The sequence below is a fragment of the Pleuronectes platessa genome, chromosome 10 (assembly GCF_947347685.1).
Source record: "Pleuronectes platessa chromosome 10, fPlePla1.1, whole genome shotgun sequence".
Classification (NCBI taxonomy): domain Eukaryota; kingdom Metazoa; phylum Chordata; class Actinopteri; order Pleuronectiformes; family Pleuronectidae; genus Pleuronectes; species Pleuronectes platessa.
In genome coordinates this window covers 8,533,950-8,552,247 of record NC_070635.1, presented here as the reverse complement: position 1 = coordinate 8,552,247, position 18,298 = coordinate 8,533,950, and the positions used below count along the sequence as shown (strand labels likewise).

Genomic DNA, 18,298 nt, shown 5'->3' with positions numbered 1-18,298 from the left:
GTACATGTTGTTTGATGTCCAGAGGGAGGCGCTGTCATCTCAGATACAACCGAGGGGAATAAAATGAATGATCTGAATGAGGTATTTTTGTGTGTAATCAAGAAAGACGCTATCAGAGTTATGAGAGATTTTAAAGCAACACTGTGTCACTTTTTTCCACCTTTCGCAGCTTCAGAATGAGTTTGATGGTTCAGTAACATGGAATATGGAGAATGTTTCATCTTTTATTCCCACTCCTCACCTTGAGCGTCGGTCCTTGCTCTTGGTAACTTTGGTGAGCGGGTACCATCTCCTGTGAGAGGTTTGGAACTTAATGATAGTCACAGATTCAATTGTCAGAATAAGGTCCAAAAAGAGTCATTCCAATCCATAAAGCTGTTGAAAAGACTTAGAAGTAATTAAAAACCAAAGTTTATTTCCAATATTCAGCCAGGAAACTTTGAGAACCGAATGAATCCCTACGTGCAGCTGCAGGTGGCGCTGTTACTCAGTGAAAATTACGTAATGTTGAACACAGTGATGGATGATGACATGGCTTTTACTGAGGGAGATTACCATCTGGTGACAGGCTGGGTGCTCCCTGGACCAGTCGCCAGAGTATCACAGGGCTGAACACAGAGACAAACAACCATGTGTATAAATGTAGGTTTTTTAAATATTCAGATGACATATACAACAATATAATCAACAAACAAATTATAGTTTAGTAATATAGATAAGGATACCCAGTAATGTTTAAAGTAAAGGAAAATATCCTCTCTTTTACCCGCATCAACATTAAAGTAATATAAGTCCAGTAATATATGATATTATTCTGAAGTAGTTTGTTTCAAGGAACATGTGAAATTGTTGCAATGCAGGACTTTTACTTACTTTCTACTACTCAAGTATTTTTAAACTGGTATAACTAATTTAATACAATGCACCACCAAGTGGAAATGCAACATCTATTTTAAGTTAGTATTTAAGTAAGTATTATAATAAGTACTACTACATGTACAATGCATCTTGATAGCAAACCAGTCATTTGAGTATTTTGAACATTAAGCCTGTAATGCTTACACCTCCTGTCCTCTATAGAAAACTGCAAATGCTCCACGAATGACAATATCAGTCTCACTTATTGTGTGTCACAAAGGCGCACTCAGATACTGAACTTTGCACCACCGCAGTCCAAATAATGACACAGGTGTTTTTCTGAGCGCTATTGTGGAGGGTAGAACCTTCGCATTAAGCCAAAACGCACAGAGGAATAGGAATGAAAAAAAAGAAGTCAGGCCCTACATACCGTCTGTCACAATTTGTCATTTTCATTGATTGGCCATAAAACTTCACCCAGGACGGTAATCGTGAAACATAATGCACCTTTTGTAAGTTTGACACGAGTGGACACCCGATAAACAGAAACACCTGCAGATAAGGAATCGATTTGCTACAGCAGGTATTTATGGGCAGGGGGCTGGACGTATGGTGGTCGTGTATAATAGAGCAGAGATAGTGAGGATATTCTCAGACCCTCAAAATGGAGATGAATCAAGAAGGAGCCCTGGCGATTACCCTGCTGGGTTTACTACAATGTGAGCTCTTATACAGCTGGTGGATTTGTGATGATATTCAAACAAAGTGGTGGCTGCAAATCTAAGGAGTTGTTTGTGTGATTTGTTTTTATAGCAACTGACGAACATCGCTCTCCTCCTCAGGTTGTCTGGCCTCTGCTGCTGTGGAGATCCAGGCCTCCCCCCACCCCGCTGTGGTCGGTGCCACGCTGACACTGTCTCTGTCTCCTCCACCCTCCATGAAGAGAGGGACCTGGACAGTGGGAGGCTCCCTCATCCTCAACTGGGAAGGGGCCGAGGAGGCGGTGGTCCCCAGTTACAGCGGCAGGGTCACAGTCAACGTCCTCACTGGAGCTCTGACTCTGAGCTCCGCCAGGGTGGCTGACTCAGGGGTCTACGTGATGCAGAGCACTGACCCCCAGCTTCAGGCCAGCGCTACCATCTCTGTTTATGGTGAGACAACGCACCGATGGTTGATATTCAAGGGTCAGAGAATCCAATTTGACTGGTTGAGCCACAGGAAACGCTCCAGCTGCTCCGAAACATTGAATTTATACAAAGAAGTGAAATATGGATTTGATTTTTGAAGTGTTTCAAAACAGAGAGAATCACATTAAAACATTTTTTGCATAATTGAACTTCCCTGGAAAGTATTGAGTCCATGTTGACTCCAATCAACAAGGTTTAGTAAAAAATGAATACCTGTAAAAATGTCACTTTCTTATTTATTCTATCTTTCTTTTGAGCTGGTGAACGTCTTCTGTCACAAAAATCTGACCCATATATTTCCTTCATTTGGTTCAGATCTCTAAAATGTGGCTTTGTTGTGGCCATTGCTTAGTAAATAGAAGTCCATGTGGGTGTGTGGGCGTATAGTTCTTAACCCGGATAAATCAGTGATCAGCATTCCCCCTGTTCAGCCTATAGTCAACAAGGAAATCAGATTTAGAGGTAGAACAGAAATTGTAATAAACGAAAGTGACATGGACAGAGGCAGTGAAGCAGGCCAAGCATAAATCTCATGAAAGCAAAGTATACAAGTATACAATTAAAATAATGGGAACAAAAGAAGCATGAAAAGGCAGAGTTTCACTTTCACAGAGCGTTTTGCATTTTGTTCACATCGAACAAGTGCAGTTAAACGTTTAATAGGGGAGGAGAGAAAACGCTGATGACTTGTTTACCGTGCCCTCGTTACTGAAACCGGTTCCCAAAGATTCCAAAACAACAACGAAGTTCAGAAAGTTCCTGCTTCGTCACAGTTGGAAAGACAGGGGATATTTACACAGCCCAGTACCGACTGAGAGAGCCTGCATGTGTTTAGACTTGGCTGCCTGTTTGCTGATGCGACGGTGTCATCTGCCTTGTGTCGGTCTGTGTCCGTCAACACTCGCCTCTATCCTGTGACCTTGTGTTCCTTCACTTTCACAGAAACTGTTTCTGCTCCGTCAGTAGCCCACAACACATCCCTGTTTATCCATACTTTTTTACAAGATGACTTTTTGTCAGGGTTTCCTCACTTTAAATTAAACCTTACTAAAAATACATTTATTTATAATTAAGTCATCTTAAAGTGGACATAACAAAGTAAGACGGACAAACACTAAATGTTTTCATTCTAAATCACTTTACTAACAAAGTCACGATGCCTGTAACATTCAGGGTTTTGTTTTATTTGCATGACTTAACTTCATAGATAGTGATGGTGTAATATAGATAAGATGTATCGTTGAGATGTGATCAAAACCTAAACAAATACATATAAAATAATAATATATTGTTAAATGTTATCAAATAAATAAAGCACATAATATAACATAAATAAAATGTAAAAAAAAATGCTGAAACCTAAACAAAAACAAGTCTAATCCCAGAGTAATGTTGGTAAAACATTTTCAATTATAGGATCACTATTGGACAATGTCACCAAAAAACTTTTTTGTGCCTGTTTGGTTGTTGTCTTGTCTTTGTATGGATCATCCATTATAGATATCTATATAATCATGTCTTCCACAGAACCCATTTCCAATGTAGCGCTGAAGGCAAATCAAACCGACTTCATTGAGTTCAACACTTCAGCAGTCGCTTCGTGCTCTGTCTCCTCTGGATCCTCGCTCTCCTTCCTCTGGATGAACGGCAGCTCTGAGGTCACGGCCAGCGACAGAGTTCAGCTCACCGACGGAAACTCCTCTCTCACTGTCGTCAACGTGAGCCGCTATGACCCGGGACCATTCAGGTGTCGTGTGTCCAATCCCGTCAGTAACGGCACCAGTGATCCAGTCAGTTTTACCATCATCTGTGAGTAGGATGATCAGAATCACAATCATGATGGTAATGATTAACACATGTAATCATACAACAGAGCTCTAATGTGCTCTCCCCCTCTCTCCTTCAGACGGCCCAGACCACATGGCTCTCACAGTGAATGGATCCCTTTCAGTTGGATCCAATCTGACCATGCGCTGCTCCGCTCAGTCCAACCCTCCGGCTCAGCTCAGCTGGGCTTTCAAAGGAGATTCTTTGAACACGACTGGTCCCCTGCTGGAGCTGTACGCCGTCACCGAGGATCAAAGTGGTCCCTACTCCTGTGTGGCCTTTAACAATCACACAAACATGAACAGCAGCATCGACTCACTCGTCACAATAACAAGTGAGTTGGCTGGTATCGGGAGCTTCTAGATTTCTTCATCAGCCTTCATGCATATGTCCTATGGTTTAACTGCATGGTCTCAGGCCTTCTGTTCAACCTAATGTATTCATAAAACCCCTTTTAGGGATGTTTGTCTGTGTAGATTGTATCGGTCCCTAAAAATGTAATCATGAATAAATAAATATTTCTTGGTTTGTTCCCAGCTTCACTCTCTCTTTGGTTTGTCTCTGCAGAGTCAGGATCTAAACCACAGGCCGTCGATGTGTGGCTCCTCTCTCTGCTGTTATCGGTGGGATTCCTCTTCTCGTGGCAAGGCAAGTTGTAGAATAACTTCATGTCATAAATACATGACCTTTTTTACTATTCATACTCCCCATAAATATCTAAATGAATGGATTGATAAATGAAAGAAGTGGTATAATCCCTTTGAAACAGTGACTTTTTTTTCTCCATTAATCAGAGTAGTTCCTTTCTTTAACATGATATGATGAATCAAAAGAATAAATTATATATGCAGGAAGCTGATATAAAGTCAAATCTGCTTCCTGTTGCGACATAAGGGATGTTAAGATGATTACATTGTTGATCAATATGATCGGCTAAAAGAATCCGATTCATGATTCCAGAAATCTCTATTGTATTTCATTGCACATTCTGTTCTACTGTGGGTGATAGAAATAATAAACTAAAAACTAATAGCGATAACCACAAGTCTGAAACATAAAGATCTTATTTATATATATATAATATTTATATTTTACTTTCATTGAAAACTAAAAAGAAAAAAATGTAGAATATGTTTAGATTAAAAGAAAAGTATTCAATTGAATACTTTTCATTGATAACAGTTGACAGTGTCTCCCAGTTACATTTTAAGACCAATATAACTATAGTTAAAAAAATGTATAGTATTTGTGTTGCCAAAAAAATGGAGGGAAAAATTAATATAGGCTATAAATAAGAGATTCCACTGTACTTGAGATTTAACTCAGGCAAGAAAAGACATAAAACAAATACAGATTTTGAACACAGTAACATTACTAATTTGACTCATAACTGCTTATCTTTCACAGATGTTGCTGTTCCTTCAGTCCACGGACGGCTTTGATGCAGTGAAATAAATTTGCCAACGCCAACTTTTATGTAAACAAGCAATAAAGCATTCAAAATCACTGTGTGTGTGCGTATGTGTGTGTGGGTGAGTGGGTGAGTTCACGGACAAGTTGATTGAGGATAACCTGTGTCCTCTCTCGGGATCAGTGGTAAAGGTTAAAAGTTTGAGTTTGCCTGATTGAAGCGTCACAAATTCTATTAATACAGCATTGTAAGTTAATGTAATATTCATCAGATCATTTCCCCTCCATGTTGTGTTGTTCACAATGCCCTGTGGTTGATAACATAAAAGTGATTAAATACCACTGCATTAATTCTTTGTACAGATTTTGAGTGTTGCACCTGCGGGTCTCTGTAGGTCGTGTCGTGCTGAGCACTCATGACATCATGGACCGCTTTCATTATTTGAATAGGATAAGTTTCAGTTGAAGGCTGAGAGAAATCGTATAGATGTGGCAACAGCAGATTCTGAAATGTTCATTTCTCTGACAGAGTTCAGAAGAATTTAAACATTCTTACTGGCTATTTGGAATATTTCAAAGTTTTGTGCTCCTCTTATGGAAAAACCTTCTTTTCTTGTATGTTCACAAACAAAACAATTAATATTCATCCTATTTGGTTACAATAAACAGAGAGAGGGAGGAAGTGGAAGATCCTGTAAAAGGACAGGCAGTCCTCTGTCCCCTATTAAAACATGTCAGTGTAATCATAATGCAACACCTCATCACCAAATCACCCGTAACAGCAAGATCACATAGAAAGATCAAATTGACTGATAAGGAGGCGATGGCTATTCTACTTTAGTTTTTTTCAAATATTCCAAGGTTTATTCCTAAAAGACGTTTTGCGTAAGCGCTTGTTCACAACACATCAGAGAACGCTGCTCAGCCCAGTTTGTTAAAGAGTATGTGATTCCACAGTATGAAGGTTTTAATGCTCTTATTCTTCCAAGTCATACACTTACAAAATCTCCCCATGACGCATCAGTCTGGTCGGATGGAAGTTGCCAAACGACAAAGGTTTACAGTAAATGGACACTCCTCGGTGTACCAGTAAAAAGCTCAGAGTGGACAGGGCAAAACAAGGTGTGGCCAGGGTGTGTGTGTGTGGTTTGTGTGTGTTTGTGGTGTGTGTGTGTGTGTGTGTGTGTATATATGTGTCTGTGTGTGTGTGTGTGTGTGTGTGTGTGTGTGTGTGAGAGGTGGCCCAGTGATGGTACACTGGGGGTAAGCATTTGCACAAGGTGAAGAGAAAACCAGAGCGATGCAAAGCAAATATTTGCAGATCATAAAGCGACTGGGACTAAACGATATCACAAGATTTGATTTTATCACAGACGCAGTCAAGGCCTGAAGGGAACCTGAAGAGAATGGAGTCTTCGGTTGTGTTTCTCCTAATCCTGGTCGCGATAACCTTTACAACAGGTAAGACTGAATTATAGCTTCTAAACTTCACCTCTTTTAACATATTATATTTCATGGATCATCATTTCAGATATTGAAAGGGTCTTTTTAAATACACCACTTCAGTGTATTTTGTGTTATTTTTACTGATAATTGTGTGCAGATGATAACTACAGCTCAGGGTGACTGAATAAGTTGTCTGTCGCTTGCTTTCTGATTTTAGATCACGGGTCCTGCCAGACGATACATGCCTCTGAGAACCCTGTAGCTGTGGGCAGCAATGTGACACTGTACAGCCAGACAAATGTCACTCAAGGGGCATGGCTGTTCCAAAACAACATCATTTTGATGATTTTTGCGGGAAACCCTTTCATAACTGATTCTTGGAGCGATAGAGTCACATATGAGTCAAACACTTCATCGTTGGCCATAAGGTCACTGCAGCTGGCAGACTCTGGAGTGTACGCGTTACAGGCATTGAACGTGTTTCATGCCGAGTTGACCCTCTCCGTGCGAGGTAAGGAGCATTTTATCATAAAGTTTACTCACCCCCTCAAATACCAACTCGTATCCTAGAAATGCAGATTAAAGTTCAAGTTGTTGACTGTTTATGAAAAAAAAAACATGCATTTCAACTTCCTGCTGTTGATCAAAACTGAAGACAAAATATCCTGCCTGAATCTGCGCGGTGGATTGGGGAGTGGAGCCGCGGTGTCAAGGTCCCATGACACACGCACTTGACCAATCAGGAGTCTTCGTCCCATTTTAACAGTATGTCCAAAACCAAACTTTCCAGAAAAATTTACACTTGAACCAACAACAAGGTGATTAACAAAAGAAAAGCCTTCAATGACATGAACAATTTTGAATTTTCTATTTTGCCCATGACCCTTTCTGCTAACATGGGGGGGACAGGGCTTATATCTTATAGAGCAGCCAGCCACCAGGGGGCAATACCGATGTTTTGGCCTCACTTTGGGGGGGGGGGGGGGGGGGGCTGTCTTGCCATTTATCATTTACAGAATCTATGGTAAGAAGTTGGTCTCAAGTTGGTCTTGTGTTTGGTTCGGATCCCTGCCTCAGTCCACAGTCCTGACAAACGGATCAAAATCAGTTCCGACCAAGAGAGGGGGTCTCGGTCTGGACCCACCTGACCATGGTTGGCTCTTTTGCAGTGTGAACACACAATTAGAGAAAGTTGAGACATCATTAACAATAAAGGAATAAATCGAAGCAGAAGGCTTACTGTTGTCTACAATAACCGAGATGCCCAGGCTCGCAGGTTTGCTGGCAGTCTTGGCCTCTGAAGTTGTGTAATATTTGAACAATGAGAACATTAGATGTGTATTTAATCAGAAGGGTTACAATTCACTATAACCTCAGCATGTCCATGTCCAGCATGTTTGTGTTTTCTCTCTCTACAGTGCCAATTTCAAATGTGACCCTGACGGCAAAAGCAACCAATCTGGTGGCGCTCAATGACACGGCCGTCCTCACGTGCTCTGTGTCCAACGGCACGTCCCTGTCTTATGTTTGGCTGATGAACAACACTGTGGTCAGTGGTGCGAATGTACAGCTCAGTAACGGAGACGCCACCCTGACCATAGCCCCTGTGACCCACCATTACAACGGGGCATTCAACTGCGAGGTTTCAAATGGTATCAGCAAGGCAACCAGTCCCCCTTTGTTCCTGAACATCAGCTGTGAGTTTTAACGAAAGTCAAACAAAATATAAGGCAATCGGTCAAATATGATATAAATGAGTCAACTCCTTACGTTAACTCTGAAAACAATTCCCCTCTCGTCCTGTCCTCAGATGGCCCAATTAACACAACGATGAGCATCATGCCCACGGAGTCGGACCACATTTACAGAACGGGATCTAATCTCACGCTGTCGTGCTCGACGTTATCCAGTCCTGCAGCGACGACTGAGTGGATGGTTAATGGGATTGCTATGAACAAATATGGCCCGTGGATTCACCTCATCAACGCTTCAGAGAGCGACTCTGGAAATTACAAATGTGTACTGCACAACGCCGTCACATCCAGGTTCGGCAGCGCGAGTACAATGATCCAGATTTTGGGTAAGATTCAGTTTGTTGTACGTTGGAGGATTGTTGGTCGTTTGTTTGAATTTGATTCTGATCACTTTAAAGAAATTGCTCAAGTTTTAGGGTTTTTTTTTACATAAAAATTTGAATTGGAGAGTTCTTAGGGCTATTTTATTTTCAATAAGGAGCATGCAGGTGGCTAGCCTTGCATTCTGACTGAAATAATTTGGCGAGGGCTTTTTCTGAATAAAAAGTTAAATGAGCCGACCAGCAACTCTAAAGCTCAGTAAACATGTTATATCTGGATTAGATCTGATTGGGGCATTTTTAAAGAAAAATTGGTTTCAACCAGATATATTTATAATTTTCTTTTCCCATGAAGGCATTTCTTCTACATTGTTCCAAAACAGTATTTTTGCTGTACTGCCACTGGTGAGTGGTTTTATTTATGGCAGCAAAGAAGAATTGATTTTGAGTAGTGCAGCATTAGTAGTAAAACTGGTCAAACATATTAGGCCTGCTTATATGGAGTAGACGGATATGAGAGAGGTGGCTCTGCAACACAGGAAGTAGAATCTCCAAGCTGTGAAACTGTTGCCTCAAATTTATGGCAAACTTCATCCATGTGTGGATTCAAATGTCTCTATACCCTTCTCCTCTATTAGATCCACTCGAGGCCGTGCAGGTGAATCGTGTCGGCGGACCAGCGATACTTAATAAGCCCTTCACTCTGCATTGTGAAGTGACTGGAACTGTTAACACAATCCAGTGGTGGAGGAACTGGCAGATTATCGTTCATGACAACACAACCATCATTGATATGAACAACAAGACACTGACTCTAAACGCAATCCAACATTCAGATAATGGAGATTACAAGTGTCAGGCTTTCAACTCTGTGAGCAACATGACCAGCAGCCCCTACGTGGTCATGGTGAATTGTGAGTATTTCATTTTCTGTCGTTGTCACTGTCGTAAAAGTGCTAACACGTAGCCAATTAATCACACAATACCTGAGATTGTTGGTGTGAGTGGAAATTCAATGGGGAAATTCTCTCTCCCTGCAAAATTCTTCATCCAATGACTGACATATGTTTTCAATGAAGGTGATTTAACTTAATATCCATGTGTTCAGATGGGCCGGGGATGCCAACTATCATGGGACCATCCCTGGTGAAGGCAGGACTTAACATCACCCTCACCTGCAATGCATCATCCTACCCTCCCGCCCACTACAGATGGTATTTCAATGATTCTCTCAAGGCCGAGTCAGCTGAGTTTGTAACACCTCGTCTAACTGAAGACATGAGCGGGATCTACACTTGCATGGTCTACAACAACATCACCGGCCAAAACAAGACCGCACAGAAGATGCTTACTGTTGTTGGTGAGTCTCGTTGGTGGAAAATGTTTGTGTTGCTGTATATTTTCCCTGCTTGCACAGAGGAACGGTGACAGACGATGAGGACTAAATGACTTTTGATTTGTTTCAGACCCAATAACAGACGTCCAAGTAGAAGCACCAATGGATCCTCCCAAAGAAGGTTATCCCTACATGCTAACATGCAATGTGACCGGACCTGCTGATCATGTCTATTGGATGAAATATGGTTTGGTTCAGCAAGTAGACAGCGTATATAATTTCCTCATGAATAACAAGACACTCGGCTTCAACCCACTATACCGCAATGATACTGGATATTACAAATGTATAGCTATGAACGCCGTTGGAAATATGACTAGCCCTCCTCACAAGCTCATCGTCAACTGTGAGTATAACATTAAAAGGATTTAGTTTACTGTAGGTGGCACGTTATCATAACTGATGACAACATGCTGAGATATTTAAAAGCACAGAGTTCCTACTATTGTCTTTGCTGTTGCAGTCGGACCAGAATCACCTGTCATCTCTGGGCCAAGGTACGCTGAGACGGGAGATGTCGCGACCTTCAATTGCTCCTCCATGTCAGTGCCGTCCAGTCGGTTCAGCTGGTGGTTCAACGGCACCGAAGTGTCCAATACGTCAATGTTTACCAGCGAGCCTTTGCTTTTAAGCATGAGCGGAGAATACACCTGCATGGCGTACAATCATGTGACGGGAAAGAACAGCAGCGTTTCCACGATGCTCACGGTCGTTGGTGAGAACACTCAAGTCTGGGGAGGGGATGGGTGAGCTGTCAGGAAATGTGGACATGTCAACTTGTGTGACTCTGTAACAGGTCAAATGTTGGTTTATTTAGAGCTCAAAGAAGTTTGAAAAGAGACACATTATGCTTTTTCAGTTTTCCCTATCCTCTAGTGTGTTATATAGGTTGTTTTTGTAACAGTAGTCTGGCCGATGGGTCCTCAGCATCATGATGCACAATTGCATCGTACACACTTCGCTGCAAATCTGGCCAATCAGAGCAGACTAGGCCTCATCAGGAGGGGGGCCTTAAAGAGACAGGATCTAAATCCAGAGACACTGCACAAATGGACAGTATGAGCAATCGAGCATGTTAACCTTTTTGAAGTAATAACACAAATTAAAACGATGAACCTGAATATGAGCTTAATATGTCTCCTTTAATTTGACGATGCCTCTCTGTCGGAACTGCCTGTGTTTTGTGTCTACAGAGGCCATAAAGTCAGTGAGGATCATCAACAGCACTTCTCCAATTAGCTCTGACAACTTCACTCTCACCTGTGAAGTCACTGGGCCCTACGACACCATCTACTGGATGAAGAACAACACAGTTCTCAAAATGAACGCCACTGACTACCAGATTGAGAACAACATGCTGCACTTCACCCCCGTGACAACAGACAATGACGGGACATACCAGTGTGTCGCTAAAAATATGGTTGTTCAATTCAAAAGCCCCATATACACACTACTGGTGAATTGTGAGTATCGTAGGGCAAAAGAGGAACTATAGACAAAATGCAAGAAGTTCAGACGAACGAGGGGATGAAAAAAAATGAAATGAAATAATTCCCTAGTTTTGATTTAGTTTTTATCTGAAAAAAAACAGCTGAGTCACATATCTGATGAATGCACTTATTGTAAGTCGCTTTGGATAAAAGCATCAGCTTAATGAAATGTAATGTAATGTATGTCCTTGCACAATAGTTGTGTTATTAGAAGTCAAACTATGGGTGACACTTACACATCTAATATTATCTGTGCCTTCACTGTTATTTTGACCTGAACTAAATGCTGCTCAGAGTACAGATGGCTTTAGGACAGTAAATGTGCCAAAGTAAAATAGGGTAATAAATATTCCGAATCATGTAACATAATTCTGACCAACTCTCTGTGTCTCTTTTCAGATGGTCCTCTGAGTATGGACATCAGTGGTCCAGTTATAGGACTGGATCTCGTTGCTGTACTGACGTGCTCTGCTGATTCTCGGCCGGACTGCGACTTCCTCTGGTATCTAAACAACAACTCATCAGCGGTGATAACGACTGGCTCCACTATCGCTTTCGCTGCAACTCCAGCGAATTTTGGGAACTACATATGTGTGGCAAGAAATCCAGTGACCAAGATCAGCATGTACAAGTCCAAATCAGTCAATATGAAGGGTGAGTGTACGCCTCACATCTCCTCTGCCTCCTTATCTCTTCAGCCCTGGCTGTCACTAAAACAACTTTATGGATTTCTGTTCAACTTAGTGGCAGGGTGTGGTATATGAATGGGAGGAGCCAATCAGATTTTGGTGTAGATCCAGGAATTTATTTTCCCTTTCATTAAACATTGTGAAATAAGGTGTTCCCACAGAGTCACTCATGGAAAAATTTGGCACATTTAAGACTGTTTGGCTTGGGCGGAGGAATGTGTTCTACTGAGTGCCAGTCTAGTTTTTAATGTGCTTTCAAAATACATTTGTAGTCTTAATAACAATTTGAGCAAAAGTTTTTTTTTTTTTATATCTGATGTGCTCAGGATCAACTTGCTTTATCTTATGGATAATTTAAAAACAAATGCAATCACATCCACCCGAGTCATTTTGTAAACATCCATACAACATAGACGTCACTTCATTCCTCATTATTAACGTCCATCTCTCTCTCTCTCTCTCCCAGGTGGAGCCACAGCCGTCCACTTCTCATCCGGAGGTGGTCTGATGATGATGGGTCTGTTTGCTGTGTTCGTCCCTGTGCTGTTCACCTGAGCCCTCGGCACTGAGGAATACATAGCCAGAGTGCAAAGGCCTCTTTCTCCCTCTACAGTCTATTTAACAAACATACTGTAACATAAAAGGGAACATACTCAATATTAATCATATTCAAGCCAATGTCAAAGATGCAAATTATCTCTTTATTGCAATGCTTGCTTTGCGTTTTTTAATTTTTATTTATCTTAACTGTTAATTAGCGAGTTAAAGTAGAATGGTTAATGTTATGGTTGTGGTGGCGGAGGTCACTTTCCTGGAGCCAGCTTCATTAAAAGGAAATATCTATACACGTACATAGGTTAACAGAGGGGAAAGACTGCAAGTCTCTTCCCCTGCTTTAGTTCTTTTTGTTTTGTGTGATAATATTATACTGTCAGTAAATGTATATTTGATCATGCTGTGATTCGCTGTACTTATTTATTTATCAATAAAAATCGACAATCAGTTTTGTGGAGACAATTTATCAGGCATTTTCCATGTTTTTTATTACGTCTGTCAAACTGCAGAAATAGGCTGCATCTCTCTTCCCTTTCCCAAGTGACCCAGATACACGAGAGCAGCATGGGTTAGAAAAATGAGCTCCTCTGGAACTGAGGCTGTCATTACATATAAACTGATGAGACACTAAATACAAACTAAATACTAAGTATGATAAATTGTATTATGTGTGGTAATTGTTAGAGGAGGTGCCAGATGAATGGAGATAGGAGCAAAGCGATACTCGTCCCTCCCTTGCGGTTTCGGATATTCCTCAGACAGAAACCAGTCGTCCAGAAACAGTAGATCTCTTATGGGCATCACCTGTGTATATGTACAGTTCTACAGATGAATCTAGTGATCTACAAAAGCAGCAGCACTGCATTGATAATAAATGATCATCAACACGCAGATCTGATCAATCAGTCAAGGGATCCTGAAATCATTTGGTCTCCATGTTTAATGCATTTTCTATCACTTACACAATCAGCCACCCTGGGGCATAATTCAGAAGCATTGTAGTGTGAAGTAAAGCCGTTCAGATTACTTAATGGGACATTACATTTCAGAGAGGACTGCACCTGAAGCACAAGCAACTATAGGCGGATTAATGTGACTTCACAAGCTACTCAAATAAACACAGCCTTTCACAACAAAATCTGTCACTGTCACAACGGGTAAAGCAAACAGGTACAAGGACAATAATGATAACGTGACGTGAAACGCAAGTAGGCAGTAACGGGCAGTGAAAAACATTTGGTCGTTCAACTTAACATGTACAAAAAGACATAAGGCATCACAACAAGAGCGAATAAAGCTATTGACAAGTGAACTGAATTGATTAAACTTAGTGAAACTGAGAATACCAAAAGACAAATTAACGGAATTTCTTACACAGGGCATTTCTTGTATCTTGTCGATTTCTTTATCAGATTTCTTGGAACCTTGAGTGCTACAGTCTCACAGCCTGTCTCAAATAATGTGCCAGTAACTCCACTCTGACAGTACATTTTGCCATAGAAGGCTTCTTCTTAAAAAGTCCAGGTAAATCAAGCTGCTTTGATAGAGGAGAGCTGTAGCTGGAGAGAGCATAACGTTATAAATAAAAGTTTTAAAAGGTGCAGAGTTTATGTTTTGACCTACAGCATGTTCAAGTTGCTGCATCTTTTTAAAGCCTTTATTAATAACCATTCTGATCTCAATGGATAATGCCAATAGTTCCCCTTATGTCATGTGGCAAAGAAATTAAATAAACCATTTTGTTGAAAAACTCTTTTGAAACAAAAAGCTAGTGGAACAGACGCTTACCGGGAATAAAGGCAGGACTTTGTCTCTCTATAGCACAGTACATTTAATTTTTGACTGTATCACACACACCAAAAACTTAATGGTCCCATTACCTCTGACAGTGGTCACCAACCCTGACCTTGGAGAGGACTTGCACAAATAGTGTGTGCAGCTCTTAGCCCTTAATAATTGACTGATGGTTGCGATGCTCTCTGGGAACAGGGAGGAGGACCACTGTGGTAGTGTAAGCAGGTGCACTGGCTGCTCAATTCTCAGCAGGTTTATCTAGCATGGACTTGATATGAGCGTGCAGGGGTTGACACACGACCTGGTAGCCCTGGGGAGTCAAGTGAAGGTAGTCGTACATGTCCTGGTGGGAAATGCTACCGTTGGAGGCGACAAAGCCGGGGTTGACGTCGAAGAAGGAGGCGTGGGGGAGGGTCGATACGGCCTCCTGCACCAGCAGGTTCACTTTGGCATTTCGCTCCCGCAGAGGGTTTGGCAGTTTACCCCTGGGCAGTAAACCCTGGAAAACAAAAGTATGTACAATACGTATTGTTTAAAAAATTCAATGCTCCCAGACCTTTCCATAAATATCTTCCCTATAGAAAAACTGTTTCCAACTGTGTCCAATGGAATGAAAATGTTGTCATTATGAAGAAGAAATCTCCATTTTTTGGTGTATATAAACTTTAGATTGTGTCTATAGCCCTACAGGATGCAGAAATACCTTGCAGATGCATCTGGGTCACTCTGTTTTTACACATGCTGATTTGGTCATATGGGACAAATACGGAACGGAAAATGTATGTGTCTTGCTTCCTCTTTCATATGGGGAATATCATAGTGTTTAGCTGGAAAAGAACTTTAAATTTCTAAGTTATACATCGTCATGTGGGTCTGGCCTGAAGACAGACTTGGAAAAGTTTGAACAAAACAACGGCAATGTATCTAAGCCAGTTTACCTGAACTAATAAAACTGAGATGAGGGTAAAACTGTGCAATTGGACGGTTGCATGAACAAATAAGAAGATGAACACTTTCGGTATCAGAGTAAACCTACGAGCACAAGCGTGTTGGCATTGGGGAGCTTGTTCTTGATGACTTGGATAATAGCCATGATGCCTTCACAGATCTGTTCAGGAGTGTGGCCGTGGTTGTTGGTGCCTACCCACAGCACGACAACCTGCAACAACAAAAGAGGAAAGATTGTGTGACTAAGCAGATGTCATTGATAGCTTGGGGTCATGTGTACCTGGATTTAGAATCTCAGCAGAAACTTGAGCACAATGAGCCTATTGTGTGAATACATAAAGCGTGATCATGTTTGCAGCGTTTTGGACCTTTGGGCGGATGTTATCCAGTTCGCCATTGCTCAGTCTCCAGAGCACATGTTGTGTTGCATCACCCCCCACCCCGAAGTTTAGGGCATGGAGAGGAGAGAACAGCTGCCTCCATATCTGCAGGCAAACCACAACATGTCCACATGCTGATCAATAAAGTCACACGATTAGACAGTGTGCATTTGTGTTTATGAGAACATCAAAAGGTGTCAAAAACAACACACAGAAAGGACACATATAGGATTGTGTTTTATGTTTTACCCCAAACTGGTGCATGAGCTGGACAAGAGAGTCGCCAACAAACAGGACATCAGGTTCTTTGTCTTTGCTGTCAGACACGAAGCGGTTGTGCTGCAGAGAGAAAAAGGGAAAAACAAATCTTAAGACATTTCTTAACAAACATCCCAAAAGATGCAACATCAGAGGCGACTCTTAAAGGTAAGGCATTACAGTTGAGCACAGAAAAAGTAAACAGAGCTCCAATAATTCATCAGTCACTCAATAAAAAAAAGTAATCAGCAATTAACATGGTAATAGATTAAGTTTAAAGCAAAAATTTAAGTTTTTAACTGATGGTTGAACAAGCAAACAGACTACATCTCATTGGGCCTTAAGGAGAGTCTAATATATACATTTTAAACAATTTGCTTAAATATTCTAAATTATATACAGATGAATCCATAATGTAAATAAATGTTGTTTGTAGTTCTATAAAAACTTTTTTTTTTTTTTTAAATGTGCATGAGATTCTGAGACACATACAAAACGTACATTTTGTTTACTGTACATAGCCCAGAGATGGAAATCTTTTTTTATTTGCCTGAATACTGGATACGATATTTTAGGAGAGTATTAAATATCAAAGCATAATATGCTCAATATTATGAAATCTATTAGTATTGAGTTTTTTTACACTTAAACTGGACAGTAGGACTGGAGCTAAACATTAGTTTAATTGTTAGTTCATATGCATAATTCTGATAAATTGATTGAACTTGGAACATCAGGTTTCACAGCACAGAAAATGACGTTTGCAAAAATCTTGACTGACCAGAGATACTGTAGCAGCTCTACAATACAGTCATGTCACCTATACAATAAAATGGCAACCAATGAATTATTAATCTGCTTTGTTTTAGAGCCCGATTGTAACAATTGCTGGCTGTTATTAAAAAATTCAAATCTGTAGACTCGATTCAAATCAGTTAATATCAAGAGTTATCACAAAAGGTTGTGGTTTTAAAGTTCTGATAAACAGCTAAAACATTTGACAAATATGAGTTCAATTATGTCCTATACCTCCTCACTGCTCTTGCACAATGCATAAGCAATATATATATATATATATATATATATACTGAGCCTTGTTATGCTGCTATTGATGAAATGTATAAACTGATCATTATAGATACTGTTTTCTTGCCCTGAGCAACGTGCAGCACAATGTGTCAGACCCGGATCCTCGTCACCAGCTATGATACCTTCCTCACAGCTCCCACACTCAGTCATCAAGGTGTACACCACTCATTCACACTGGAGCAACCTGACGATCCGGGCCTGGTGCTGTTGCTGCAGCGGAGTCAAACCAGGGCAGCCAGACCCAGAAACCTGCATGATAACAAGGAGGAGTCCTCACACACCAGAGACATCCATCGTCCGTCTCCCTGGATGTCCTCACAGGGAGTGGGTGTGGCGGCGGGGTTGGGGTCTTCTGCACTCATGACGGGACGCTGCACTTGCTCCGCAGTCACGATGGGGCTGTGCTACTGGGGGCTTTGGTTGGGGGGGGGAGGAAACAAAACCGATGAATCAAATATCCCTGTGCAGCTAAATCTATGGAGGGTGGTTAGCCGCGGTTAGCCAGCTAGCCTCCTCCTCCCTCTCCTTCTCCTCCTCGCAGAAACACAAGACAGATGTGGTGCGACAGGAAATTACCCGTCAAACACTGGTTGATACAGATGTTCAATTCCCACCGGTGCAAAACGCAGCTTCGCACGGCGGCTGCTTTCGGAGATATTAATGGAAATCTGCTGCCATTAAATCAAAATATCATCGTCAACCCCAAGTTCAGTTTCAGGAAGTAATTTTTACTACAGCTGCGCGTACCATTGTCGCGTAAGGGCAGCATCATGTATGTATTCATGCAGTTTAGTATTTGGTGACATTTTAATATCGGTACATGTTTGGAAATGACGTTTGTTTCATATGGTGCGATTAGATGATAAGTAACGAGTTTCTGGAGTGAAAGAGAAGAGG

General features: G+C 41.2%; 3 protein-coding genes across 6 annotated transcripts; 2 read left to right on the top strand and 1 right to left on the bottom strand.

Moving 5' to 3' along the window:
* The first annotated feature begins 1,522 nt into the window (after nucleotides 1-1,522).
* On the top strand, nucleotides 1,523-4,592 carry LOC128449238 (carcinoembryonic antigen-related cell adhesion molecule 5). The gene is made up of 5 exons (XM_053432298.1): nucleotides 1,523-1,577; nucleotides 1,701-2,009; nucleotides 3,573-3,854; nucleotides 3,952-4,206; nucleotides 4,440-4,592. The coding sequence occupies exons 1-5, from the start codon at nucleotides 1,523-1,525 to the stop codon at nucleotides 4,529-4,531; spliced, it is 993 nt and encodes a 330-aa protein (XP_053288273.1). The 3' UTR covers nucleotides 4,532-4,592.
* A 1,832-nt stretch (nucleotides 4,593-6,424) lies between these two features.
* Nucleotides 6,425-13,398, top strand: ceacam1 (CEA cell adhesion molecule 1). Of its 3 annotated transcripts, none has more exons than XM_053433475.1 (12): nucleotides 6,425-6,562; nucleotides 6,656-6,743; nucleotides 6,946-7,239; nucleotides 8,147-8,425; nucleotides 8,539-8,808; nucleotides 9,441-9,716; nucleotides 9,911-10,162; nucleotides 10,269-10,544; nucleotides 10,662-10,913; nucleotides 11,392-11,661; nucleotides 12,088-12,342; nucleotides 12,844-13,398. In XM_053433475.1, exons 2-12 carry the CDS (start codon nucleotides 6,689-6,691, stop codon nucleotides 12,930-12,932), a joined length of 2,568 nt encoding a protein of 855 aa, XP_053289450.1. In that variant the 5' UTR covers nucleotides 6,425-6,562; nucleotides 6,656-6,688; the 3' UTR covers nucleotides 12,933-13,398. The 3 variants fall into 3 exon arrangements, with proteins under 3 accessions (XP_053289450.1, XP_053289451.1, XP_053289449.1); XM_053433476.1 differs by having other exon boundaries at nucleotides 6,452-6,563; nucleotides 6,639-6,743; XM_053433474.1 differs by having other exon boundaries at nucleotides 6,476-6,545.
* Nucleotides 13,399-13,854: 456 nt separating this feature from the next.
* Nucleotides 13,855-18,137, bottom strand: pafah1b3 (platelet-activating factor acetylhydrolase, isoform Ib, gamma subunit). 2 transcript variants are annotated; one of them, XM_053433487.1, is made up of 6 exons: nucleotides 17,978-18,137; nucleotides 17,683-17,815; nucleotides 16,304-16,393; nucleotides 16,043-16,159; nucleotides 15,763-15,885; nucleotides 13,855-15,225 (listed from the first exon to the last, which is right to left on the bottom strand). In XM_053433487.1, the coding sequence occupies exons 2-6, from the start codon at nucleotides 17,761-17,763 to the stop codon at nucleotides 14,965-14,967; spliced, it is 672 nt and encodes a 223-aa protein (XP_053289462.1). In that variant the 5' UTR covers nucleotides 17,764-17,815; nucleotides 17,978-18,137; the 3' UTR covers nucleotides 13,855-14,964. The 2 variants fall into 2 exon arrangements, with proteins under 2 accessions (XP_053289462.1, XP_053289461.1); XM_053433486.1 differs by having other exon boundaries at nucleotides 17,683-18,137.
* Between the last annotated feature and the right edge of the window lie 161 nt (nucleotides 18,138-18,298).